General features: G+C 42.9%; 1 protein-coding gene and 1 long non-coding RNA gene across 3 annotated transcripts; one reads left to right on the top strand and one right to left on the bottom strand.

Moving 5' to 3' along the window:
* Positions 1-515: 515 nt before the first annotated feature.
* muskelin (muskelin 1) lies at positions 516-26,974 on the bottom strand. Of its 2 annotated transcripts, none has more exons than XM_037425760.2 (21): positions 26,878-26,974; positions 26,475-26,544; positions 25,435-25,577; positions 25,094-25,182; positions 23,550-23,659; positions 23,094-23,231; positions 22,416-22,470; positions 20,740-20,814; positions 20,161-20,223; positions 19,638-19,750; positions 18,801-18,914; positions 18,038-18,195; positions 17,247-17,406; positions 15,374-15,494; positions 14,599-14,746; positions 14,427-14,535; positions 7,124-7,201; positions 4,786-4,950; positions 3,859-3,937; positions 2,043-2,216; positions 516-977 (listed from the first exon to the last, which is right to left on the bottom strand). In XM_037425760.2, exons 1-20 carry the CDS (start codon positions 26,952-26,954, stop codon positions 2,095-2,097), a joined length of 2,187 nt encoding a protein of 728 aa, XP_037281657.2. In that variant the 5' UTR covers positions 26,955-26,974; the 3' UTR covers positions 516-977; positions 2,043-2,094. The 2 variants fall into 2 exon arrangements, with proteins under 2 accessions (XP_037281657.2, XP_075751313.1); XM_075895198.1 differs by having other exon boundaries at positions 2,043-2,210.
* Positions 17,286-19,724, top strand: LOC142817726 (uncharacterized). Its single transcript, XR_012895325.1, has 3 exons — positions 17,286-17,418; positions 17,784-17,895; positions 19,590-19,724. It is a non-coding gene; the product is annotated as an uncharacterized LOC142817726 (long non-coding RNA).

The following is a 26,974-nucleotide window of genomic DNA, read 5'->3' as shown; positions in this document are numbered from 1 at the left end:
TGGTGGGGCTGTACACATGCAACATACAGGAACGCCACACCTCGAGATCTAAGTTGATAACTGGCTCCTTCGATTCTGCAGCGTTCAAATATTGCTCAGGTCAACTCGGTATATTAGCCACTGGCTGCAACGAGTATGCAACCATTGTACTTTAAGGATTAGCTTTCCACTCTGAAGAACACTTATTTAAGTACAGATGAAAGGCTTTAGTTTAATGTGCAGATGTCTGTAAGTGCGACCTTCTCTACACCAACCTCAAAATTCTTTCACCGTAAGCTCTTACTCATTCAACCTATCAACTGCCCTCCGGCAAACTACAACAAACATCAAATTAAGTTTGTAGACACACGACGATTTAAAAATGCAGACTGGAAATGTCGGCTACGTAGGTACGAAGGAGAATGAATTTCAGTGACAATCTTAACGTCGATAGTCGCTACATGTTTGTGCGCTTACTTAAGTTACTTATAATCGTCTCAGCCACAGTGATTGAGGGTGTGTAAGACACAGGCGTATTTACAATGATCAACACTCCCTCTTTATTAAGTTCACCGGCTTGCTCAACAAAGCACAATGCAAAGCAACCCTCGAGCTTCTCCCACATGGGTAAAAATTTTGGCTACGGTTATGCGCAATGGTTAAAAAGCAGAGTTAAAAGCCGCCCTTTCTATAAAACACTACAATAATACGTCTTTGGAATCCTAAAACGCAAAACACAAAATGAGATGAACGAACCACTACTCGTAAAATAAGAGAGACGCTGAACAAGCACAGACTTTGACACATGCATGCACCCTGCAAGAAGAGAAGTCCACAGGAGGCACTGAAACCAGATAAAGTGCGTTCTTTCACAGAAGCGGGCCTCAACGGGCCAGTCCTCCTTCGGCACAGCTTGCACAACGGGCGGAAACACTGGACTAGCATTCTCACACACCACAGCTTGCTTTATCGACACCGCACACCTCAGCGTTCCTAACCTGAAAAAAGCGAGGCCACAAGCTCTGCCTCAGTCCATGACTGAAACCACCACAATGAAAATAATGTAAATGCAGAGAAATGATAGTTGGGTTTGACATCCATGTGTAACAACCAGGTGCATGATAAAGGTCTAGGCTCAGCACGATGTCACTGAGCCGATATGTTATTAAAGAATAGAGGCAAGTAAAGAAAGAGATTCTCTACTAGTATTTATGTGCATGAACTTTCTTAACTACGCTGGACCTTGCTTACAATGAAGCCAATGACATTGCAAAAAGCTTGGCAGCACAAGTGTATGACAGTGCTGAGCAGTTTCTCTGCAACATCTCTAACTTTATGAGATACACTTATACCTCTGTATAACGAACTTGGATATAACGAAATATGAGTTATAATGTAGTAAATAAAAAATAGTTTTGCAATATAGTGTTAGAATTGAACCCTTATAACAAATTTTCACATAAAACAAACCTAATTTCATCTAAGATGCAACTTTGTTATAGCGAGGTTCGAGTGTAGTACAAAATTTGAAATTTCGTGAATCCTCATAGAAAAAATAGGTAAAAACCTGGTTCAATATCGAACTAGCAACAGGTATAACTGACAGCTTTCAGCCTATAAATGTGCTACCATTGAATTCGAATTGAAGGAAGCTGTTGTGGCTAAGCGTCAGGTGGTGCTTTGTACCATCTTCTTTATAAGAGAATGCCGCTTGTAGGACACATTGTCACAGTACAGAGTGAAAGGTCTTTCTGCATCAGCAGAGTTGATCAGCAGTGACAGGTATTTAAGGGCACTGGAGTCGGGGGTTCCATCCCTGCCCAGAAAAGTACAACTTCAAAATCTACATCTAGTTTCTGTTGTTTGAAGAAAAACAATGCCAAGTCCTCGGCACTAGTTGCATTCAAGAGGGTTATTTTTCATTCTAGCAGCATTTCAGTCTTAAAGAGCAACTTATTGTCAAAGGGTAATAAATTAAAAGTAAATAATTCTAGATGTGGAATCATTTTCTCTTCAAGGTCTCTTCAAGGAAGTATGCCAGTCAGATATTCATGAAAACTCACCACGGCCACTCGACAGCCTGGTGGCCAATCATTCGATCATTCACATGAGGCCTCATAGCAGCACTAGGTCGACCAAGTTTCCCTTTGGTTGCGTCATGGACTCGGGGAAGAACTCCACAATGGTGTCGAAGAGACTTGTGCGTAAGTGAAACTTGTAGTCGGGGTCACCTACGTCTGAAACAACAAAGTAGAGCGATGGTGCTAGTTGGTTTGTGTCAAAGTTATGATTACAATTTGATTTGCAAGAACCACAACGAGGAAGATAGATAGACACCGTCCCGTTAACCTCTGCCCATCTGAGGGCCTCCTTTGTTCCGATTCTTTCAATCAGTGCATGATCAAACATTTGAAACAACAGAGGCAACGCTGTACTTTTTTGGATTATGCACATGTCTCGAACACACCACAGATGGGGCGTTACATGAAGAGGGTTGTGGGAGTAAAGAAGGCGTAGCTACAAAACCAAGTATTGATGATGTCCTAGTCAAATTGGCAAAAGAAAAAGTAAGAACACGAGGTACTGTGATGTTATACTACACTCGGCCATGATAATATATCGTACACATTAGAAAGAATTGAACAACACAGTTATAACCCTTTCAGATGCCGCCTATGAGGGACTGTCTGTAAATGTGTCAAATCATTATGTTACTTCAAGGCACTTATCCTATTGCATCAAGAATAGAAAGATAACTGTTGAATACGTGTGTTATAATAATTCGTTTTAATTAAGTTGTAAATAAATATTTTTTTATTATAAAGCCATTGATGCTTACTTTTAACGTGAACAGAATCAAATCTCAATCTAGAAATATGGCCCAAATTCATTTTTGGTCTGTCCATCTTGAGCAAAGAAAAATTCCGCTTTTCACAATTCTTCAAGGAAGCTGCATGTCGCACAACTCGACGAACGTGGTAGTGACCTTCCGAAAAGTGATCACATGTATCAGTACACTGCAAAATGAAGTTAAATCAAGGTAAATCTATTATGCAGGAGGTTCAATTAATCTGAAGTACGACATATCTTGCTCCTTTTTTGCCCCTACTTGATGCAAATAGCTAAAAAAAGTGGCATACACAATTATGTACAGAGCGCCTTAAAGGGTTAAATAAAGATAGCATATGAAATCTGAAGGGGACTACAATAGAGCTCTATACATGAGTAATTCAACAAATAAAATATTTCATACATATTGTCGCGGTACAGCACGAACCAAAGGCAGATAAACGTTGCCACAGTGACTCTCAGCAGTCGAACAGCAAGATCACCTTCTTTATCTTCGGTCAGCCAGAGCTCCGCTACCTGGTGTCCACCAAATCCCCTTATCGCTTTGGTCCACCAATACACACGCGTCAATATTAACAAATATGTTCAAAGGGACTTTACGCCTGTACAAATACACAATAATTCGAAACAAACAAGTTCGATGTATGCTGGCTCAAGCGTATGCAGCAGTCAAAGCTAAACTATGCAGTGTTAACAACATTACCATAAGGATCATTATGGCTGTTCAACAAGTGGCAGGGCCAACAGCACCCACATGCATGCAAACCAATGCGCTCAAACCAAAAAGTATTCATGGGATATAAGAAAGGCGAAGCGTTTGGGAAAGAGTGCGAACAACCTTTCTGCCCGAATCTGAGAAAGAACGACGAGGACATAATGTTAGTTGTCATAGTGACTATCAGACAATCGGCTGAAGGCCTAGCATCCTGTTAATAAAAAAGCACAGATACACCATGCTGAAGCAATCCAGTGGAAGCAAGAATACCACTGTATGCAGACTGCTACCCGCCTAATGCAGCAAGCCCATACCTCCTAGAGGAGCTGCCGTTGTCATCTCATCAGGGTCCGTGTCGGGGCGCTTGAAGAGACTAGACGCTTGCAGTTGAAACTGGAATAAAAAAAAAAAGAAAAGGAACAAAACGGAACACATTCTACAGTTAAATGGGCTAGGAAAAGCAAAGTAAAAACAGCAGAAAGCATGATACTATGAGCACGTGCAAGCACACATCACAGACCAGACGCAGCGTCAAATCCAATCCATGTGATCAAGTTTTCATAAGCAGTGTGCCTGTCCAGGTCAGCACAGCACTGTAATGGAGCTATTGCAGCAACCCGTTTCTGTTATGTTGTTTAATAATGCTTTCAAAATCTGAAAATTTCAGTATTATAGAAGGTCATAATTGTAAGCTTTACCTATCCCAGAGCCTCAGCGAATATGAAGGCAGCAGAAAACAAGTCCAAGGAACAAATTACTATAGAGAAAATTGAAATATGGAAGTGCACAGCCCTAGAGAGCTCATTTGGGCGGACTGGTACATGTCCATAGAAACAAACCATAGGACAACATGACGGAGATGGACAGCGCATGTGTGCTGTTGTCCCATGGCTCATGCTGTTTCTTATTTTCCGAGAAATGCAGAGATAGGAAAGGCATTTCAAGTAAGTAGACAAAAACACAACTTCTGGCTATAGTGAGTGGTCACTTATTTCACATCTGCAATACGAAGATGATACTACAAACTGGTTTACAGAGGCTGCTGACGTTTTCTCCCTCCCACCTCCTCACACCAATTCATTTGATATCTGTTCGTCTGCTGGATCTATGCTTAATACTATTCCAACTTGGAAGCCGACGGCTAATGTTTGAGGCATGTTTTTCAAATGGTCCAAAAAGTAGAAGTGAAACGAGGATGTGTAACTACAAGTGGAGGAATCAAGTACAGCGCGCATGCCGACCTGTCTCTCTTCCTCAATGTTGGAGTGGTCCACCGTGTCAGCCAGCTCCGTCTGCAGGTACTGAAGTGCTGCCAGGGGATCCTCGAAGGTGATCTCGCGAAAGCAGTGCTGCCTCACTAGTTGCCTGCACCGCCTCAACAGTTGCTCCTTGGACGGCCGACACAGCTGCAGCAACAAGGACATCGCATTGCAGGTTCTTGTGCCATTGAAATTGAAGTTGGCAAAAATTTACCGACTTAATCAATTTTTTTGTATTTGGTTCCTTCTCTTGTGCTTCTCCCGAAATTAAATACTTGTAAAGCAACACTGACAAGCCTCAATGTTCACAACTGTTTGAAACAGTGCCCTCCAACCACAAGAAATTAGAAGCTAAGTAGCTTTTCGGAGGAATACTGTACATGACTGTTGCACTTGAGACATTTGCACTTGCATACATGCATGGAAAATGTGCCCATTTATAAATATGCTAAATGAAGTCATAGTCATTTTAAACATCTTTAGTACTACTTCTGCAGTTCAGGCTGCACTGTGTACTGCTACAATGCCATACATCCCTTTTTGCAACCTTCAACTACAGCATGATGTCCCCAAAACTAATATGTTAATGTAACTGCTTTGGCAACTTACCTAACATCCTTATGCTAAGAAATTCTTTCATTACTTTCTGACGGACAATACTTGCAGAAAGCACATTTTTCATTACGGTCACATGACACTGTCAGTTATTCCCCTCCAGTTTCACAATTTTCCAGGGACGAAAGACACTGTTGATATGTTTAAAGCCAACCACAAATTAATTGTCACACCTACAGTTAAACCTGCTTATAACGAACCTTTATAAAAAGAATTCCTCAATGTAACAAGGATTTTCTATTCCCCGCTGTTGCTCCATAGAAACACATATATATGCGACCTCTATATAACAAAGTAACAGTGGAAGACAACATTATTATAATGAATTTTTCCCACTGCCGATATAGGAATTTTACCTCGGATTTCATCATTTTGGTACGAGCATGCATCTTCCGCAGGTGCCCCGCTGCCTACGAAGCGTGAAGTGGCGGTGGCGTGCTCGTGGCAGCTCATGACACCAGCGACAACCAGGCGAGAACGAGCGCTCGTTACTGCGCGCGACGTGGGCAGGCGGGCCTGCACCCCATGATGCGGTGTAGCCGCTGTTCCTTCCGCCATGTGGTCGTGCACCCCTCCCCCTCTCCAACGAAACAAAATAAAATAAAACTGTATATGGCAGCCACTTTATTGAATAGTTTTCTGCCGTACCCATGTCGTTCACTCTTTGTTTTCAATGCCGTGCACGTATGGTTTGGCCCCCGACAACGTTCAGCTTCGCTTTTTTGTTCATTTTTTTAAAAATGCAGACAACTGTGTCATCACTGCCAAGGTAGTGTCAGATTAGGCGTTAATGGAAACTCTTCGAGACCACGGTGATGGCGGATCTTCGGAGGTCAACTCGTCACGCCCTTCCGTCTTGCGCTGCGCCACAAGTTCGCACGCTCGTAGCATTCGTGATGAGCCGATGAGCTCTGGCAACAACGAGCCGGCGCATTGAATGAAATGAAGTGATCGCGCTAGCGAAAAATTGTAATGTTATACGAAGCCTGGCAGCCAACTCTTCTGGGTCCAATACTACAAAACGCTTGTGTGAGCAAATATGGCCGCTCCACGAAGAATTGCTTTTTTCACACAGTCTCTTTGCATTTAAAGTGCACCGATACTTGCCGACAGAGCATGCATGCCAGCAATCACAACCGTCCTTAAAATCAAAGTTCATTGTTGCTACTGGAGCAACCCCCTTCCACGTTGTTTTCATGCTCGTTCAAGACGGGTGGTTTATTTACCGTTAAAGCATCTGATGACAGTTCTAACACGCGAACGATGTTATCTTATGTGCCTTCCAGGTGATAGAGTTGGGCAGACTCATTTCATCTCTGCTTCAGCAGCGCTCGCGCACATTTAACCGCTTATAAAAATTATAATGTGCGGGGACTTATTACGGAACATGGCGGTGATGTCAAAAACCTGCCGAGAGTGTTCATATAATTACTATTCTAATAATAACACAGTTTTTTACCGCTAAACAGATGTTTTGGGTTAGCTCTGTCTTTAGTCAGCCTTTTCTTTAATTTGTGCATTTATTTTTCGAATTTTCGTATCAAACCTGCATATAACGAAACCCCCCTTATAACAAATTTTTCCAAGAATTCATCAACTTTGTTATATCCAAGTCAAACTGTACACTCTCCCAGTGCAATCATGAAAGCAATGCTACAGATGGCTGCGTAAATAAGCCGTCCTGCTTAAGAGAATAAGTAGTCACCTGCAATGACCAAAAGTCATCTAGCCTGACTTTCGGAGAGTTCGGCCGACCTGGATTTCCGCCGAAAAGGTAGTGGACCTGCAAAAGGAGGCAAAGATATTAGAGCAAATGAACGACTAATGAAACACAAGCTTGATGGACTCTGATGGACCTTCAAATAATTAAGAAGCCACAGCCATGTCCGCCACCCTGATTTATTGAACCGGACTGACAAGAACTGCGAAAGATGCTGCTAAATGAATGTTGAACCTTGGTGTGCACAATGTCTTGGGCCCTTCACAGGTAGATCATGCTTACAAATCATAAATCTGGTGCATGCATTTCTCAGGTGTACAGAGACGATACCGGCTTAGTGCGAAGGCCAGGAAACAGTGATATGTAGATGGCGCACAATTCTTCGGCCCTAAGCATTCGGTTTCAGGCATCTAAAAGGGCGACGTTAAGCCTCATTGTCTGCCCTGTAAAGTCTGTAACAGGCACTCTAATGTTTTTGCAATAGAACTGAGCGAATAGCAATATTTTGGGTGCGTGCGAAGTTTGAGTACAAATCAATAGAATATTTTTCGCATGTTTCTCAATTACTTACTTTGAAGTGAAATAACAAAAAGTTGGAGAAGATTTCAAAACATATTCTTGTGAGAAAGCAATATGAAAGCATTTATTTTTTGCTAGGTTATTCAAGTGCTGGAGGGATGGCATTTCCTTGTTGTCTCATCAAAAATGACACTATGCAGAAGCCAAACTGAATTTATTTACACGACTCATTGCAACCAACGTGGTGCCGACCCTTTACACATGAAAGGCAAAGATGCTATTTCCTCAGCCTCTCCTACTCTTCCAATTTTCGTGCAAGCCCAAATGATGTGGTGGACAAGGACGTACTCCCTTTGAGACATTGTCAAGTTCTTATTCTGTCTCATACACATCAATGTACAAGAACGTCTGAAATTTTTAATGCTGAAAGTCTTCGTCGTCCAATTTTTCAAATTTAATGCCCAAATTTCAGGTCCGAAACAGCATTAAAGTAACCCCCACCTCTGCCACGTCTACCATCCCTATGTTAGACCTTGCATTTTCTTGAGTCAATAAATTTGTGAACTTAAAGTTTAAAGGGCAGCTTTGCCACAATACGAGTGTGTGACAGGGTGAAGCATATCAAAAAAAAAAAATTCTGAAGGGTGGCCATTGTCAATAGACCATTTTCAAGCAATCACAGAACTCCATGGGACGCGCGAATCACTATAGAAATTGGTGCGGAAAGCAGTCAGGTGCGCCGGCTGTTTTGTATTGCCTGCTGCTCGTTGGCGTAGTGGAGCACCAAGCGAAGTAGAAAAATAAAACGCTTCCCCGCTTGTTGACTCATATTACATCCTAAATACTATACATGTCTGAACGCACTTGCACGTATCTCTATGCATGAAATGCGAAAGGAATGATGCAGTCCGTGTAGGTATTATCGTGCAGATGTATACGAAATGTAGCCGTTAAGTGGCATACGAATGATCACATGCTGATACATGCAGTCAAAACGTGCTATTGTGAGCAATGCCAGCTGGAACCCCGAATTCATAATTACTCAACGGTTACTTGCGAACAAGTTGAACAATTTATTGAGTGTAATCAGGTGTAACCAAACTACAGAGAGGTTTTGCAGTGTTCAGGTGTAAAGATTACTGCTTGATTTCAATTCATGCACTGTACAAAGAAGTGAGCACATTTTAAACCTGTTTCAAGAAAAAGGAATGCGACTAGAATTCATTGCGAGTTCCTTGCTTTGATAACTTGCAGTTTCTTGATACATAACTTTGATACATAAGTAATACATAACACTTGTTGCACTGCTGGTACAGCGAGACAAGTGTTGGCATTGAAAAAAAATCTTTGCACACATAAAATGAGCAGTCGCTTATAGCAGCAAAATGATCTCTTCAAAGAGGTGTGGTTTCCTGCGTGTCGTAGCAGTTCGTGAAAATCGGTTCATATGGCAAATTAAGATAAATACAGAGAACTTCACCCGTGAATAACGAGGACGCTAGAAATTTTGTACTTATTTCACTTATGTGTAAAAACTCCCATGACATGAAGAATGTAGGGAAGTGACATGGGGTGAGGGTTGTGTTTGCCGCCACAAATAAGATTACTTGCATGTGTTCTGTAATGCACAAAAGGTCGTAAAAGTCTGCAGTGGGTGAAGAAAAATGTGGTCAGAGTCATAGAAATTGTTTTGTCAGTAGTTGTGTGGGAGTCAAACATAAACCTATCTCCTTTTTTTTTTTCATATGTACATTGGTCAGACTAGTCGATATACAGTAGACTCCTTTTAAATGAAACCTGAAGGGACCAGGTAAATGTGTTTCCTTTAGGAGGAGTTTTATTTATTGAGAGATAAACAGGGGTATAATATTCAAGAACGAAACCAAATATATTACGGGCAGTTGTTCCTTTTAAGCAGCAATTTCACTTAAGCGAGTTTCGTTTAATAGGAGTCTACCGTATTATGCCGCAGCGAGCATCTAAATTCATCGCACCGAAGCGTCTCATCTCGCCTCGCTATGTCAGTCACGCCAATGTAACCCAGTCTTTGAAAGCACAGTAGTCTTGTAACATCAACTTAATGAGACAATGCGAGAAATGGCAGAGGCATATCATGTCACAAATCACCCCCCCCCCCCCCTCTTGGTGTAAGTAGACCTTCGCGGTCAATACAAAACAAGTACTTCGACGGTATTAAGGGGAGACGCGGGTCGAAAAGTCGCGTTTTTTTTCCAAATTTCACCTTTTCTGTTTTTTGTTGCTTTATCATCTTTATACATTATATTTTGACATCTGAAAATATCACAGCGAAATAAGCATCAGAAGTCAGTGAAAAACGCGTCTGAGTGAGCGGCAGTGACGCGCGGCATCACGAAATTTACACAAAACGGGCTGCTGTTCGCGTGCTCGCGGGGCCGCGAAGAGAGCTGTCCGCCATATTGCGGCCGCTGGCTCGTGTAGAGTTGTCCTTACTCTCCACGATCCCGGTTCTTGAAGTCTCGTACGTTCACGAAAAATCTAAAAAAAAAGCAACAAAAACAGTCTTTTCCCGCCGTTTCAAACCGCGCGCCACTAACGCAGGGCCGCCATTGGCTGACAGCACCCGTGTTTTCTTGCCGTAGTTCGCTTCACTGTTTTCCGGAGTTATTTTTCGCTGTTTTCGTGCGATGGCAAGCCCGAAAAAGGCCGTTGCCGACCATCGGAAATACAGAAGTAAGAACAAGTTCAGAGGGAAGCGGCGGAGGACGTACAAGAAAGCCACCGCCAACGAAAATGTCCGCGACGGGCCAGCGGCCGGTAGGCCTAACATCGACCACGGCAACGTCGACCATGGCAACTGCGACGACGAGATCAACGCTGCAGTGAATTTTGTGAGTGCATCGCAGAAAAAGATCGCGTTATTCGAAAACGACGTCAGGCCGAATGCCGATCGTGCCGAAAGCGTAGTGCTGTGCGAGTTGGGTGCATTGACGGCCGTCGTCGCAGGCGCGGCATGCCCCGTTTGTCACGAGAGTAAACTCGCAGTTCGGGCACCGAATAAAAAGCGGAAAGGCCTTTCGGCGTTTCTGGAGCTACACTGCGAGAATGCGGAGTGCTCGGAGAGCATCCTTTTGTCCGCGTACTCGTCGAAGCGGGTCGCGTCAGATGGCGGCCGCGGTGCAAGCAGAAGCTACGACAGCGGGAGTTCGCGTGACGCCTTTGCCGTGAACCTGAAAGTGGTGCTTGCAGCGCGTGCCGTCGGTATCGGGCATGAGCAACTTTCACGATTTTGTGCAGTAGTTGGATTGCCAAACCCTATGCACCATAAGACCTTCCATGCTATCGGCAAAAAGATTCACAGTGCGGCAGTGAAGGCTGTCTGTGAAAACATGCAAAGGGCACGCAGCGTCACCAAAGAGGTGGCTGGTAACAGTGACGTGCCAGTCATGTTTGACGGCACATGGCAAAAAAGAGGCCACAAAAGCCACAATGGTGTGGGAACTGTAGTGTCCTTGGACACTGGTTTGTGCCTGGACTATGAAGTGCTTTCCAACTTCTGCCTGGCGTGCAGTTTGCATAACGACATGGGAGGCGATGAAGAAACATGGCAGGCGTTTCATCATCCCGTTTGTGAGAAGAATTGCGACTGTTCTTCGCATGCCATGGAGGCCGAAGCTGCAGTGCGCATTTGGCAGAGGACTGTGGACTATGAGACACCCCTGCGGTTCACCATCTTCCTAAGCGATGGAGACAGCAAGGCCTACAACGGGGTCTGTGATGCCAACGTGTACCCTGACACTCCAATTGAAAAAGAGGAGTGCACCAACCACGTGGCGAAACGTCTGGGCACCGGCCTGCGGAAGCTGCCAACGCCACTTCCACGAGGGGAGAAGCTGAAGGAGACCACCATCCAGAAGCTTCAAACTTACTTTCAGGTGGCCATTGTGAACAATCGGGGAAATGTCCACAAGATGTACACTGCCATATGGGCCTCATGTTTGCACTCGTGCTCAACAGACGGTGCTGGAAGTCACAAGTTCTGTCCTGCAGGCCCAGACTCGTGGTGCAAGCACCGACGTGCTGAGGCGCAGGGCCAGCCTGCACCGTGCCACACCCCCCTCCTGACCAAGGCCCAGGGTTTGGCAGTCCTCCCAATCTACAAGCGTCTCACAGATGCGAAGCTGCTTGCCCGGTGCCTCCACGGCAAGACACAGAACGCGGCCGAGTCCCTGAACAGCAAAATATGGCTGCTGTGTCCAAAGACCCGGTTAGCTTCCCGGACTGCTGTGGAAACAGCCACAGCCATTGCAGTCCTGTGGTTCAACCGGGGCCACGCGAGCTTTGAAAAGGTGCTGGAAGAGCTTGGGGTGCTTCCTTCGGAGGCCCTGGTTACCCTCAGCGACCGCCGAGACAGCATGCGCATGCACAAGATGAATGTGCGTCAGACCGCTGAGGCAAGGGCACACCGTCGCAGTGCAGCCAAGAGGGCCCGGGTGGAAGAGTCCTGCCGCACCAGCCGGGAAGGGAAAACCTACGGTGCTGGAGAGTTTTAGACAACTGATATTCCCTCTGGACATGTGTGTATGTGTTCAGCACAAGTTTCGTGCTACTGCGTTTTTCATTTTTGTAAATACAGACTTTCAAACTTTCAAACGCGTTTTTCTCATTTCGCAATTTTGGCCAATTTGCATTTTTTGCGGGAAGTGTTTCGGGCACTTAGAATGGTCATACGACGACGAAATTTGGCACACACATTGAGGAGAGTGCGTAGGGTGCCGATATCTACTTGAATCAGCACAACCTATCAGCTGTAAATATCTATTAATAAATTTAATGGTGGTCGAGTGGAAAAAAAAGGGTACTTTGCTACACAGATGTTTTTTTCATAGTTTCAAAGTTGGAGCACAATTTCTAGCTAGATATCGGCACTCTATGGCTAATAGGGAGCAAAAGGAGCCATTGAACAACTCTCTGCATGAACATTTAGTATGCGCGAAAGTTCCCGGAAAACTTATCAAGTTTCACCATTACTTGAAACACAACTCCCAAACTATTGCACTTATGTAAAAACTGATTACAGATTTGGAATCAGGAGGAAAAACTGCATCAGTGGTCCAATTTCTGAAGCTCTAAGTTGAATAACAAAAAAAAAGTGCTTTCGAGGAGCGTCTCCCCTTAATCGAACTTAAACACGCGCCTTTGCTGCTTGACTTTCTGTGACTTTACAAGATGCCCACTGCACACCCATTTTTCTTCTTTTTTTTTTTTCACGTGTGTAACAAACTTGCATTTGTGAGTGGGAGCGCTAGATGGTGCGTCCATGCCTTGTTCTGAATTTTTTTTTTCTTCTTTAGCTCCATGTACAATTCCAACCTGTAGTTACAGTGCCAATGAAGGTTAGTAGACACTTATCATTCGTTACGTATATGGTACGAGTGATGCGCACGCTGTGAATGTATCTTGTTTTATTAAATACCGAATATACTTTCTAGTGCTCTTTAAAAATTAAAACCTGACACTGCACTCGTCAACAGCATCAATGAACATTAGTTCCAAATGCATCCGTGAATCTAAGACCTCACATCATGGTGGTCGGCAAGATTTTTCTCTTGGGGGGGGGGGGGGGGCAGTGCAAGCCAATATTGCATAGTACGAGGCTGGGGAAGGAGGAGGAGGAGAGCACTGGTGCAGCTTGGGTGAGGGCAAGAGCAGGTGGAGCAAGTGCCGGTTTTGCACCCACCCTGCTGATGCCATGCTGCACATGCCCTTCAAAGGCAACCGAGTGGCATCTTGTTTATTTCACTGCTGTTGTAAGGCACTGGCGTAAAAAAAAAAAGGGGGGGGGGGCAACGTTCTGAGTCGCTCATGTGATTCCATTGGTGGAACGCTGGAAATCGTCGAGAGGCCCTCACAGCTAAACGCTGAGGTTTGTGATTAAATTACACAGTATTTTATTGCACCTTGCCAAATTCACAGTGTCTAAGAGCTCCTGGAACTGCGCAAGTGGAAAGGTACAGCATGAGGCCCGCGTACTCGTCATGGCGGCTGCTTCGGCATACACACTTTTCCCATGAACACTTGCGCAGCTTTTGGTGGCGCTGGTGTGCTTTAAAATGGTATATGGGATGTTGACTGTATTTGTTTTTGGGAAGTTGGAATAGTTCGATTAGTCAAATTCCAGTGCAAATCAAATTGAAAAAGAAACACTAGTATTAGAATATATTCCCGAATCAGAATATTAGCACGCCCCTAGTTTGCAAAAATCAACTTTTTTTGCTTACAAATGTGTGCACCTCTTCTTGACGGTAAGAAACTAATGTGGAAAGGAACAACCACCTAGTGCAAGCCATTGTTGCGGAGGGATTTTGTAAATGTATGAGAGGTTAGCTTAATTTTTTAAATTAATAGCATGCTGTAGGAAAAATGCTTGATATATGAGTAGCAGGTAGTGTATAATCACAGATAAACTTTTCTGTTTACTATGGCACATCAAACAAACACAGAAAGCACTAGGCACACTTGGAAAGCTTCCAACAGGTTAATGTGAAAAGCTAAGGCTGAAAGGGTGTAAGAATGGGCTTGGTGGTGATACATGGCCTAACTTGTGTGCTACAAGTTTAGGAAAGCTAAGGCTTGCATCCAACAAACTGAATTGGAAAAAAAGATTTTGCAGCAGAAATGACAGTTTTAGAAACTGGAGCTGAGCAATGAAGGTGTGCAATGAGATAAAGTTCTGATTGTTTAAGATAAATGGAGACCAAAGGGGGAGGGGTTCCTGAAAGGAACCAACCTTTTTGACGTGATCGTAGACAAGTTGATGAGCGAACCGAGGACAGGGTTCCTGCATGCTTTGCTTCGATGCTGCCTGTTGACCATAGTCACTGTGGTAGATGCACGACCTGAAAAAGGAAAGGACATGTGCGTGTCGCATTTGGCTCATTTGTTTGTATGCAATAACTTACCATTTGTTCTGGTTGATGTCGTAGATCCAGAAGGAGTTCTTGACGTTGTCTTCCCGCTTTTCTTTGTCCTTGTTTGACCCCGACAGCACATGGATCTCGTTCAGCTCGGGGTCAATGGTTGCCCGCTGCGTGAACCCTGCCGCTGGCACTACGCACGACACAAGGTGAGTAATCTTCAATCACTTGGGCGTATGTATACATGCGAGCTCTTTGCCGAGTTCTCAGATACGCCACGTGTCCATTATAAACATGCCAACAATGACATTAAATGTCATAGACAAATTCTGTATGAATTGCTTCATAATTCACATACGGTACAAGCTCCTTCGCGAATTTCTGGCATCCCTCTGCTGCCTGCGAATCGTATCAATGAGCTTAAAGAACCTTCAAGAAAAGAGCATTTCAAGTTTTTGTGCAGCTGCAATTAAATTAAATTCACAACTGCACAATAAGTGTAGAAACATAAGCCAGAAAACAATGCACTGTAACTAGAGCCATACCTTGTTAGAACAATGTTGCATTAGGCACTGAAATTCGCTTTTTTTCAATATTTATAATACATAAACATAAAAATACTACTGGCAAAAAAGACACTTTGCAATTCAGTCTATGCAAAAGCACAAGAGTAGTGAAACAGCAGCACTGCAGCAGCAATGATGGGTAACTAAAGCAGTTGCCAAGTGGCTAGCTGGCCTGTTACAGTGGCTTGTCTTGCTAGTAGTACTGCCACACTGAATCATACGGCTTATTATAAAAGTAGGGCTGGAGTTTTCACCTTCCACTTTCTGGCCATCACAGAGGATGTTCATCTGGTCTGTATCCACATTGTACGTGAAGAAGTCCGTCAAGTACTCCTTGGAGCGCTGCCCAGCAAAAATGTACAGCAGGCGAGATTTCTGGTGGAGAGTGCATGCGCGTAAGAAGTGTGAATGCCGACAGGCACAATAAGCCTGAAGCCACAGTGTGTAACTTTAAACTTACCTACACAGACAAATATAGAAATACCTCATGTTTTAGGATAAGCATTGAATGATGACTCTTAGCTCAATTCAGTTGAACACAAGGCAGAATGTATAGGCAGGACCAAGAAAATTGGCTTCGTACATTATATACTAATTCACAAACTAATGCATAATAAAAGAACTGTGAGGCAGTTTTCAATGCACTTACACTATTCCTTCAAAAATGATGAAACTTACTGTTGCCTTCCATTACAGAAAACTCATTAAAGGGACCCTGAAAGGGTTCTTTTAAGTTTTGTCAGCGTTCAGGCTAGAGTACCATCAAACCATTCGAACCACGAGTTTAGTGACATGCCGTGTACCAAGGCCACAACGGACATTTATATCATACCCTCCTTCTCACCTCTGCCAGGCTTTCTCAACTCATGAGGCACGCGGGCGATCTCGGAGCTCTCATGAGCGCACTCTACGATTCGAGCTTTTACCAGCCTAGACCTCTGAAATGGCACGTCGACAGGTTGCCCGCAGTCAACATAGACGAAGATCGCGGAGTGGTTCATATCTGCTCCGACAGGTCCCATCACCCAACCAGTTCATCTTACTTCTGCACATTTTACAGCCCATGACAGCCAATCAGATCAACAGCCACAGCGACGTGGCTGCTGACGTGCTCTGGCCTCGTCAAGTGGCCAGAGTATGTCGCTCTGTGAATGGGCGGTAGAAAAAGCGCTTGACTGAGTACCAACGACCTGCACTGATCTGCAGCGATTGGCAGCTTTACAGCATTGTAATAAATTACACAGTTTACGCAGGGAGCTCAAATCGGTCCCTAAGGCCCGTATTCACTAACAAACCACGGCCTTACCTCGAGTTTTCCTCAAGTTTTTGTACCCTCTACATGCATTATAAAGGCACCAAAATTTTTAATAGGTAAAACATTACAACAAGACTGCTTCATGAATACTGGCCTACTTTGTATATCAAGCGCAATAAAGGCTACAGCCGACGAGAAAAACTTGAGGGTAAGGCTGAGAATGGTTAGTGAATATGGGCTTAAATTATGTGCAGTCAACATTGATATGACTTTACAGTTGTGTACTTATTCTTTGTATATTATTTCAATTATGCCAAGCTACTCATTTTATAACAATACAATGTGATATTGAATTCTAGGGTTTCCCTCCTACATGGGCTAGAGAAGGGCCTGCAGTATCTGTAAATAAAAACAAAATAATAATAACCCTTGGGACTTGGTCTACCAGCCCAGTGTGTTTGTACAAAATCACCAAAACCGTTTCAGGGTCCCTTTAAACAGTGCCCAGAGGGACCAGGAAAACCAGGAATTCAGTTTACAGAAAGATGATGAACAGGGATGCAGAATTCAAGTACAAGGCCATTAATATTAGAGGCGGTTGTTCCACTTGAGCCACAATTCTGTTTAAAATATCTTTGTTCAGAGAGAATCCACTTTGGTTTATTACACAATCTCAATCGCATGGACACAAAATTTTTGTTACTCTAAGCAATGTTTCCACAGTTCCAGCAAATGCCAGGCACATTTCTCGCTCCAGTGTTACATTACATTACTGAGTCCTCATCACATAGAAGACGTTCGCTCTGTACTCGCAAAACAAAGGACAAGAGCGTGTATCCTCTGCAACATTTTCCGCACTCGGCATGCCATACCTCATGAAACAGCATGGAGTGTCCTATTCTCGCTCGAACGTCTTGCAGGCCATTGCTGGACGAATCATCACGAAGTTTGTGCCACGTGTTGGTTGGCACGTGGTACGTGAACAGTCCACTGAATACAGTCTCAAGTGCTCTGTCCTCCACAGCAAGAGAACTGCAAATGAAGGTAAGAAGGTGATGTGTTGGACTCGACACTTGACACACTCTGCATGCACCAAGACAAGTCAGAACCTTGAACAGTCACATTTTACCGACTATAATTACAAAAGCTTCTCTAATAGTGCGATTTAATCGAGTGAAGAAAGTGCCTAAACCTGACAGATACGTGACCAAGTTTACACAGGCAGGTTATTCACACCCCTTCAAGTAATTTTGACCTTCAGGAAATGCTTGAATACTGCAGCTAAGAACCCACACATAATATATTATGAACTGCATCTCTTCAGGTAACACCACTTTTTGGTGATGTAATCTTTGTTGGCATAGTGAAAGACGTAGGTTGATGCTGTAACCTTCCTGCCCCTAATCCAGAAATCAATGCGCCTGAAAATAATACAATGGAAATTACACCTAGACAAGACTACAAACCCACATTGGTCTGAAACAACTGAAGCAATGGAAGTGATACATCTCAATGTCACTGGTAAGTATAACAGTTGCCGACTGTTCACTCGTACACTGAAAATTTAGAGAAACTTGTTTTACCCAGACAACTTCACAGTACTGCCATTCGTCCTACTGAAATATTGTAAACTCGCAACTAAAAATTCGGATGCCCTATTCACCTTGTGAGGATCTTGCCCCCAAAGACATAGATGGTGTTCCTCTCCACATCCATGCACATCTGATGGTCGAAGATAAGCTTGGGGCCACCCATTGCCGCAGTGTCATCCGTGATGAGGGTCCACTTGTTCCTCTCGATGTCGTACACGTAGAAGTCACTCTGTAATAGAAGCACCTTCACTTTGAATGCACGCGCATGGCAACACAAGTTGAAGCACTTGGACGGCATGCTTTAATTGGTATGCTCTTCGTCCTGCAGAACATCATGTAAAGATTGCATGATGTTCAGCATGAAAAGTGGCACGAACAAATTAGAATGGGGACACCAGGTGGTTATCAAATGTTAAAACACTGCTAAACTTTCCTCCAAAGGCTAATAGAAGCATGGCAATTATGTAAGTTATGAGAAGTAAGACAACTAAGAAATACCACCCTGCCAGCGATTCATGAACCTAGAGAATATAAAAAACTTTCTTGTGGCTACATTTTATAAGAACATGCTTACAAGTCCTTTCCAACTTTTCTTCTCCGAAATTTTGTGTCGAGCTATATTCGAAAAATATTAGATTAAATTCACACCCACACTTAACATTAAAATTCGCTTTGCATCCAAAACTTTGTTATTCGCATTGCTCTAGATATATGATATTAGAACTATTCAATTCAATCTAATTCTACCAAATAACAATTCACTTCGAATTCACTTCAAACCTGTAATTTACTATTTGCAAATTGCTAGTAACTTCTTAAAACATTTTACCCTACCTTAAGGCAGTCGGTGCTTCTCGCAGAGGAGTCCAGGTAGCGGCCCAATGTGAAAATCTTCTTACGTTCCGGGTCCAGGCACATCTTGTGGCAGGAACGTGCGCTGGGGCCACCCTGTAATGCGAACAAAGGGTTCAGAAATGGCTGAAATTTGGTTGATTTGAGCATATATTTCGCATCAACAACTTACTCAGCTTTGATGCACGAAAAAGGCTCGTTATTTCACAAAGTTGCGGGCGATAGTGAAAATGAAGTATGGCCATATCTTTGCTTCTTTGCAATGCTTACCGGCAGGAAAACAGCACTAAAAAAATGAGACAAAAGAAGGACACAAACCACAGTGCCATGGTCGATGTCCTTATTGGTGCAGTCTTTTTAGCTTTGTTTTCCTACACATAAACACAAACCAACCAGGTCAAATGTGGACCAAACTGCAGTTGAGAATAATAATATGCTGTAGAAGGGTGCAGAAAGGCATCATCACTACCACCCACACATTGATTGCTATAGAACTTCCACATTTTGTACATACTACAGGGTAAAATTTGCATGCATGTTATACACATGCATTTCTTATATCTATCATTTCAAAAGCAGACCGATTTGTAGATCAGTGGTCAACGGAAATAGAAGGCAGCTTTCAGACCAACTGCAAATCCCCACTTGCAGCAGGCATCATCTTATCCTGCTCATGAAGTAGTCCTGTGACCTAACATTGTTTTAAGTGACCCCAATAAGTTTGCTAGCTGAGGCGATCTCTTTTTTTCTCTTATTCTGCTCTCTCAGCAGACTACTGGACCAGAGTACACATTCAAGGGGCACTTTACTAACACTGACCTCTGCCTCGGTGTCCCTAGACAAGCACGTCCACACGCCTGTTGATGTCTGGTATGACCACAGGTCCGCAAGGTCCTGGATGCCGTCCCATCCACCAAACAGGTACAATGTTTCTGCAGAGGGGCAACAAAAAGATAATGCAATGGTTGGCCAAGTTGTGACTTTTAGCTTTAGGCTCATTTACACCTGCCAAGTCTACCTCATGCTTGACACACGTAGAAGCATAGCGCTTCCCAAAAGTAGAAGCTTGATAGAACTTACAGAATATCCAAAGTAACTTTCCTGGTGCTCGTGGCTGGAAGTAGAACCCTAATAAGATGTTGAAATGGAGCCTAGCCACAATTGGCCAAAACAAAGCCTTTTGTGTGCAACATGCAAAGTAGCATACCATACACTATAGTTAACCACTATACAATAAAAATTATTGATAAACAAATGTGCCCCAGCTTTTACAAAAACAATGATGCAGGGAAGTGTATAGATTAGAGCAATACAAAAATGAACAATGCTGGAATAGCTTTACCTGTTTGCACATCGATGCACATCTGGTGGCCGCCGCGCATTCCAGGACGATTCTTGCCTTCCGCTGAAGCCACAAAAGCAACAGCATGTATTGAAAGAATAAATAACGTTGACAGTGCTAAAATTGTTTTCAGGCTATAAACAAGATGAATTAAATCGCATTTGCAAAATAGGCTCAATTTCGATGTGTACCATCTGAGCCAAATATGCAATGACAGCGCCATTACTGCCGACATGCAGGATACTACTGCCAGTTCTGTAACCTAATAGACAGTCCTAAAATCCCATCTGTCCCCTTACGCACATTAAGCGCAAGCACCTTTGCAACTCATCTTAGATCAAGACATGCCAAGTTTCTTTGATGAAACAATTCAACCTACAGTGTTTTCTTTCTCTACTGAAGGTCATGCATAAAGTACATATGAAGGAATATATATAGCTGACAAAGCAACTACAATGAAAATGCCAAATGAAAAGTCTTCATTTGCAATGTTGCACCCATTTCTCTCATACAGCAACGCACACACAGTTTGAGAGCGACCCTCGAATGCTCTACAAAAAGTAATGTATGCAGACATACGTTTGTCAGTACAAAGGATTGGTGTCCACCTTGGCCTGTACTCCTCATTCTTCAAGTATTCATTGAAGACACCCTCTGAAATAAGAACGATACTTTCAGCACATCATGCACAAGCCACAGCCTGTCAAACGCACTTACCTAACACACTGAAACCTCGATATGACAAACCCGAATATTACAAAATATCTGTTGCAACAAAGTAAATAAAAAACAGTTTCACATTAGGTATATAGTGTTTGGAATAAACCTTTATAACAAATCTTCGGTTATAACAAACTTGTATTTTGTAAGATGCAACTTCGTAATAATGAGATTTGAGTGCAGTTGTACATGACCTGACAGATGCAAACACATCATAATGAATGGCAGCTGGGCGAGCTGCTACAGTGGGAAACCACAACAGCATGCGAAAAAAACACAATTTGAGTAAAAAATCAATGATCAATTAGAAGAAAGGTAGAGATGCATACTATTAGTGTTGAGTATAGTATTAAAGCCACAAAAACACCACATGTACATTGCATAATATTATCGCATCGGTTAGACCAGGCTAGACTGAAGCATCAGACATTTCACCAGAATAGATAAGGTTGAAAAGTTTTAATTTATATAAAGTACAAGTCAGCCACTAGACAAAGCAATCGCAGTACTCGGAGGCATTGGTTACATGGGGCGCAATTATATGGTAGGCTCCACCCCCACACTAAATTTACTATATGTTTGTGGTATGCTCATATACTAGAACGAACGTTGCCTAAATAAACTGCAAGTCTTCATCACCGCTACGATCAGCACAAGTTGGTGTGCTGCTTTGTTCTAGACAGCTTTGCCACACAGGTAATAATTTGGGATTTCCCATAACACACTGCACTTTCAACATCCATTCTCTCTTAAGAGTTATTCAATGATTCAAGTTGTGAAAATCCAGACAGATTACGTGCGTCACAACCCAAATACGCAATTGGCCGAAACAGCGGAACTTTGTAGATTATGGCACCACCTAAAGCAAGAAAAAAAAGAAACCCTGATAAATGACATTTATGTTGTAATTCGCATTGCAGAAGCCCACATGTTTGATAAAGCGAACAGTTGGTTGATCTTCCCAGTTTACTCTTTTGCAGATGATATGGCAGCCCCAGAACTCAACCTTATTTGAAAGTACTTCGCCTAGTTCTTCTCATGGTAACTGGTGCAATGACAGCATAGACTGATTTGATGAGGTGCACCTTCTGTTGTAACTCTCACATTGTGCATCAGTCTGCTATTTTCCGTGAAGTAGACTATAGACATGTCTTAATGCCAGAAGAGTTTCCAAGCTGGTATGATTTAAGAAATCTGTTTCTCCTCTCCCATCTACTGAAATCCTGATAGACAACATTTTAGTAACTGCTTAAACTTATGCTAGGCTCTACTTTACATGGCAGCTTATTTGCCTATAATAATCATTTGCAATGTCATATATGCATAATTGCCTTAGGGATCAACAGATGTATTGAAGAGCATATATTATTAAAGCAATCAAGCATTGTATGAGCTGCAAAATTCAATATTCCTGTGGAAAACTTTGGCTGTTTACATGGTAGCCTGCTTGATTAGATGAAGCTGCCGGCAAAACGGTTTTCACCAGGACACAGAGGTAAACCGAACACATATAGCATGTGATGCACATTGCTTACCATTAGCTGCCTTTTCTAGCAACTGTTCACAAGCAGCAAAGTCACCTTTCTCCACCTGCAACCATGAGACATCAGGAGGTGATATAGCAACCAAACATTTGCCTTGGTGGCCAGCAACATTATTACTTGATTGGCTAATCACATTAAACTTTTTCCGTGCTGCATGATTCCTCTCAAACAGTGGACTTTTCTGTTTTTGGGTGGCAACAGCTGTCTCAATGGTGAGCAGAAACTGGCACACATTTGAGTGGAACTGTGGCTTAACAGCTCCTTCGGTAGTCTGTGGCGTGGCTTAAAGTTTTTCGTTAGGCTAATTCTAGTTTACTACTTCTTTCATAGTTCCACATGATATGGGACTTTTATTTAAAATGAAACTGACTGCGCCCATGTTAGTACAGGTCATGTTTTTTTAAACCAGTGTATGAATCCCTAAATAGCCTTTGGATGCAGGCCTTGCCGCCTAATAATGTTGTACACTCATCCAAGCGAAGCCGTTACTACTATGTATTATTACTACCTTTTCCTTGCTGTACCTTACTACCCCATATGCTAGGGATGCCATCTAAGTCAATCATCACCAACAAAATCAAGATACATCCTCAGCAATAGCTGATAAAATTCTCTGTATTATGCTAATAGCAAAGCGAAAATTATTTCCAATGTTCAGACCAAACATACCAAGAGATTGTGCAACTTTGTCAGTAGAGCGTCCTCCAGCTGCACCTTGGTCCTCTTCTGAAGAGACTCGAAGGCCTCCGAGTAGTTCTTCTGCCTGAAGTGCTTGAGGCACAGGCGGATAGCTTCTTTCTCCCGGTACTGAAAACAGCGTACGCAGTCAACATGAGCCGCAAGCCTCACAAGAAGGTTTGTATATTTTGGCCTATCCAGCTGAGAGCATTTTGTTTTATTCGAATCAATAACATAGTTGCCATAAAATTACTCAGAGTTTACAGCACTCTAAAAGTTCACTATCAGTTTCTGTTATTTCTTTTTCTTGACTAACACTTCCGTGTCCGATTGGGTACGTTTGCTTAAATCAAGACTCTCACGTGATTGGAACACTTTTATCTTTTACTGCCAGGTCCTTTCCAGTGTGGTGTAAGAATAAATCGAGAAAGCAAATGTGAAGCTCACCGTGCTGAACCACCGTAACGAGGACAGCACCAGGTCTCTGTCTTCATTTCCTTGCAGCTCGACATGCCATATGCTGAAGTTGAAACTGGGGCCCCAAGACTGGATGGGCACTGCAATAATTTAACGTGATTCGCTTTTTGTGAGCTGTTAGAACACGAGCGAAAATAAAGGCAGTTTTTCATTTCAATGTATGGCAATTCACCACAAACTCATGCAAGAGGAACTAAGTTTACATGTTGAAAAACTTGACCCAGCAGTACAAACACAATAAAGGAGACCAAAAGAAGACAGCAGTATTTCACTTACAGCTACATTATATTATGAAAGCAGTACAGGTGCAAAAGATCAATATCTTACGGCATAACATAACACATCAAATAACGAGTAATTTTTGTGACTGAGCCACATATGAACTTCAGTGTTAGATGTGAACAGAATACTTTTTATAATAAACAGCTGCCTACAGAATTACTAAAAAGTGATGTTCATATTGTAATATTCAAGTGCTAGCAAGTTTCTGTTTTACATTGCATACCACAAAGCGAAGTTTATTCTAAGCTCAAAAACAGCCTTCAAACAGCCTCTTGTGGTTATCTAGTCGTAGTTCTGACATCGTAACATTCTGTGTCCAATAAAAATTGAATCTGCCCTGTTCTGTGACCTACTGTGATCTTCTAACCAGGTCAAGATTAACCTTGTAGAAAATGAAGAAAAACCAAAGCATGGCCAGCATACGATATGCCAGCAAGTACGAGTTGTCACAGAGAGCTGGTGAGAGCTGAGCCCAAGACACATCCAATACGGAGCATTAACTTGTAAACATGAATTATGTACTTTTGTGATAAGGTATAAGTCTGCCATCAAGTGAGACGCATCACACAGGGCACACAAAAACCTTGAGATCGCTTCATCAGCATACTACTTGAATAACATAAAATTAAAGTCTAAACAGTAAACAGACCCTCTTGTCAGCCACACCAGTTCGCTACCTTTTGAAAAAAACCAGTTTCTCGTTGCGTGAAATTTCGGAAACCCAAGGACCAGGGGAAGCTTGCGTGAGTCGAGATTATCCATCAAAAGGCTTGGTGCAAGTTAACTGGCAGTAAAAACATAACACAAGAGACTTGGCATCAATGACCTTCAGTGTGTTTCTGCTTATACAGTGCAAGCAAATTATATAATGTAATTTCATCATCATCATCAACAACATAACTACGCCCACTGCAGGGTTGGCTTTTCCAATGTTCTGCCAATAAAGCCCGTCCTGTGCTTTCTGTTGCCACGTTATACTTGCAAGTTTCTCTCTCCTAATTCTCCCGCCCGTTAACATGTTTGCCTTCGCTTGGAATCTAGTCAGTTACCCCTAATATAACCAGTTAAAGCATAATTATGTTAAGTTCATTTCAATGCAGGATTCCAGTGCTGAATTGTTTGACATCTTTACAAGTATACAACAGTTCAGTATTATCAGGCATGTCCTAATCTAACTCTGGGTGACTTCGGAAAATAAAAAAAAGCCAGGGAGAGAAAAATATTCTCATTACCGATTTTGATGTAGCGTGAAGGGAATTGGTTGCCATTTATGGAGTGCTTCAGAGTGAACGTTTCCGTCAGGTGATCATTCTTGAGTCCACTGGTGGGTGAGAAAAAGAGAGAGGTGTAGAAATGCTTCATACGACACACCTGCGCATCCGATCTATATGAGACTTATGTGCGTACATATTTACTTCACCATTTATAGTATCTTGCATTTTTGTTGCTGTATGCTGTCGAACATTATATAACATCACATTCCTGCTACAGCCCTAAACAGGGCTGCAGTGTGTCTCAATGAATTCTTGAAAACATATATATAAGTGCAAAACGTGATACAAGGGATTCAAACCTGTCAAGGAGCTCGAGCATGTGGTCATCAGTAAGGCCGCCATAGACTTTGAACTTCTTCATGTTGCACACGTGGGTCTTCTCGTACTTGCCGAATGTTATGGTCTGAACTATTGCAGGCCGCTCCAGTTTCAGGATCAGAAACTGTGAGAAAGAATTGTTCAGACATAAAACGAGAGCATGTTACTTAGCAAGAATGGCACCCGGAACTCCAATAGATATTGCATTATGATCCCATACTACTACACATCTCGAAACGACAATTTAGGTGAAGTCCAACAGCTTTAAAGAGCTAGCACATAAGTTTGCTGGTGGGTATTTGCACAGTTCTCTTGAAAAGCACTGTTAAAGGGCCACCATACACAGCGTCTTGTATAAAAGTGGGTGCATTGATGATTGACCTCTTAGTACTGGCATGTAATCATTACAAGGATGAACCACTATCCAAGTTGCCATGGAACTTCGTTCATTATATTTGCATCTGGCCCGAACACACAGTCGCGAGGAACAAAGTACAAAGACTAAATTTAACAGCCTCTTTTTGTAAGTTCGTTCAAACTTAAATCAAATATTCAGTGTTGTCTTCAATGCGCGATTAAGGCTTCAAATTAACCATGTCATACCATTCTGGATAAAACTTAGTACTCTTGTTTTCCAAACAATGTATGCATCCGTGTACGCAAACGGTACTTACTGTAACGAAAGAAACATTTTATTTTACAATATGTGAGAACTTTACAAAACAAGTTAGGTTACGCGGCGGTTCTATAGTGCACAACATGCATTTCGTGGTTGACCTCGAAACAACAATCATGTTGATCTAACACATCGTAAGAACCATCAGAATCCTTATAAATCAAATCAAATGCGTGGTTGCACGCGCAACGTGTTGAACTGTGGGACACATGAATACTGAGTCACGTTCAGGTCTGTCTATTGCGACAGCGCACGCTCAAGAACGAAAGTACGTGAGCGTCTCAGGGTCACATCTTGCGCTTGAGACTGAAAAAGCGCGCGGCTTGGAGTAATCATTTCACTAACCTGTGGTGGGTAATTGGAATCGGAAGACCATCTTGAATACTGGTCACTTGGTTTGTCCACGAGTATGTTTCTAAAGAAGTGCCAAAGGAAACACGAAGCGAAGGTTAGACGGCTGAAACCAAAGGCAAGCGCGCAGCTGAGCGACGCACTGGTTGTCACGGTAACACTGCTGACGTGCTCTAGAGACAAGTTAGTGGCGAACGCACGTTAGTTACAAGCAAACGTGAGATAAAATGTGGATGGCAGTGCTTGCTTGTAAACGGTGGCTTCGGTCCTGCAGTGAATGAGCGACGCCAGCCGAGTTTGAATGAACGGCTACACAAATGTCAACTCTGCGAATTAAGCGTCATTGCCTTTACGACGCTGCCGAAGGTTACCAGAGTACTGGGACAGGCGCACTCACTCTGGTAAGTAAGATCCCGTGTAACTTGAGCATTTGTGAATACTATACTTGAGTTTTTTGCAACCTGCAGACGCCATTTTTGGAGGTGACGGTAAAC

Source organism: Rhipicephalus microplus, chromosome 5 (assembly GCF_043290135.1).
Source record: "Rhipicephalus microplus isolate Deutch F79 chromosome 5, USDA_Rmic, whole genome shotgun sequence".
Classification (NCBI taxonomy): Eukaryota; Metazoa; Arthropoda; class Arachnida; order Ixodida; family Ixodidae; genus Rhipicephalus; species Rhipicephalus microplus.
Note: the sequence above shows the minus strand (reverse complement) of the source record. Positions and strands in the feature narration are given on the sequence as shown.

Excerpts from the sequence above, each read along its gene's own strand:
- muskelin (XM_037425760.2), bottom strand. The coding sequence starts at position 26,954 with ATGGCGTCTGCAGGTTGCAAAAAACTCAAGTATAGTATTCACAAATGC. Across the intron at positions 25,183-25,434 it reads ATGCTCGAGCTCCTTGACAG|TGGACTCAAGAATGATCACC; the intron begins GTTTGAATCCCT and ends CTCACCCACCAG. Across the intron at positions 20,815-22,415 it reads GCTAGAAAAGGCAGCTAATG|AGGGTGTCTTCAATGAATAC; the intron begins GTAAGCAATGTG and ends TTCTTATTTCAG.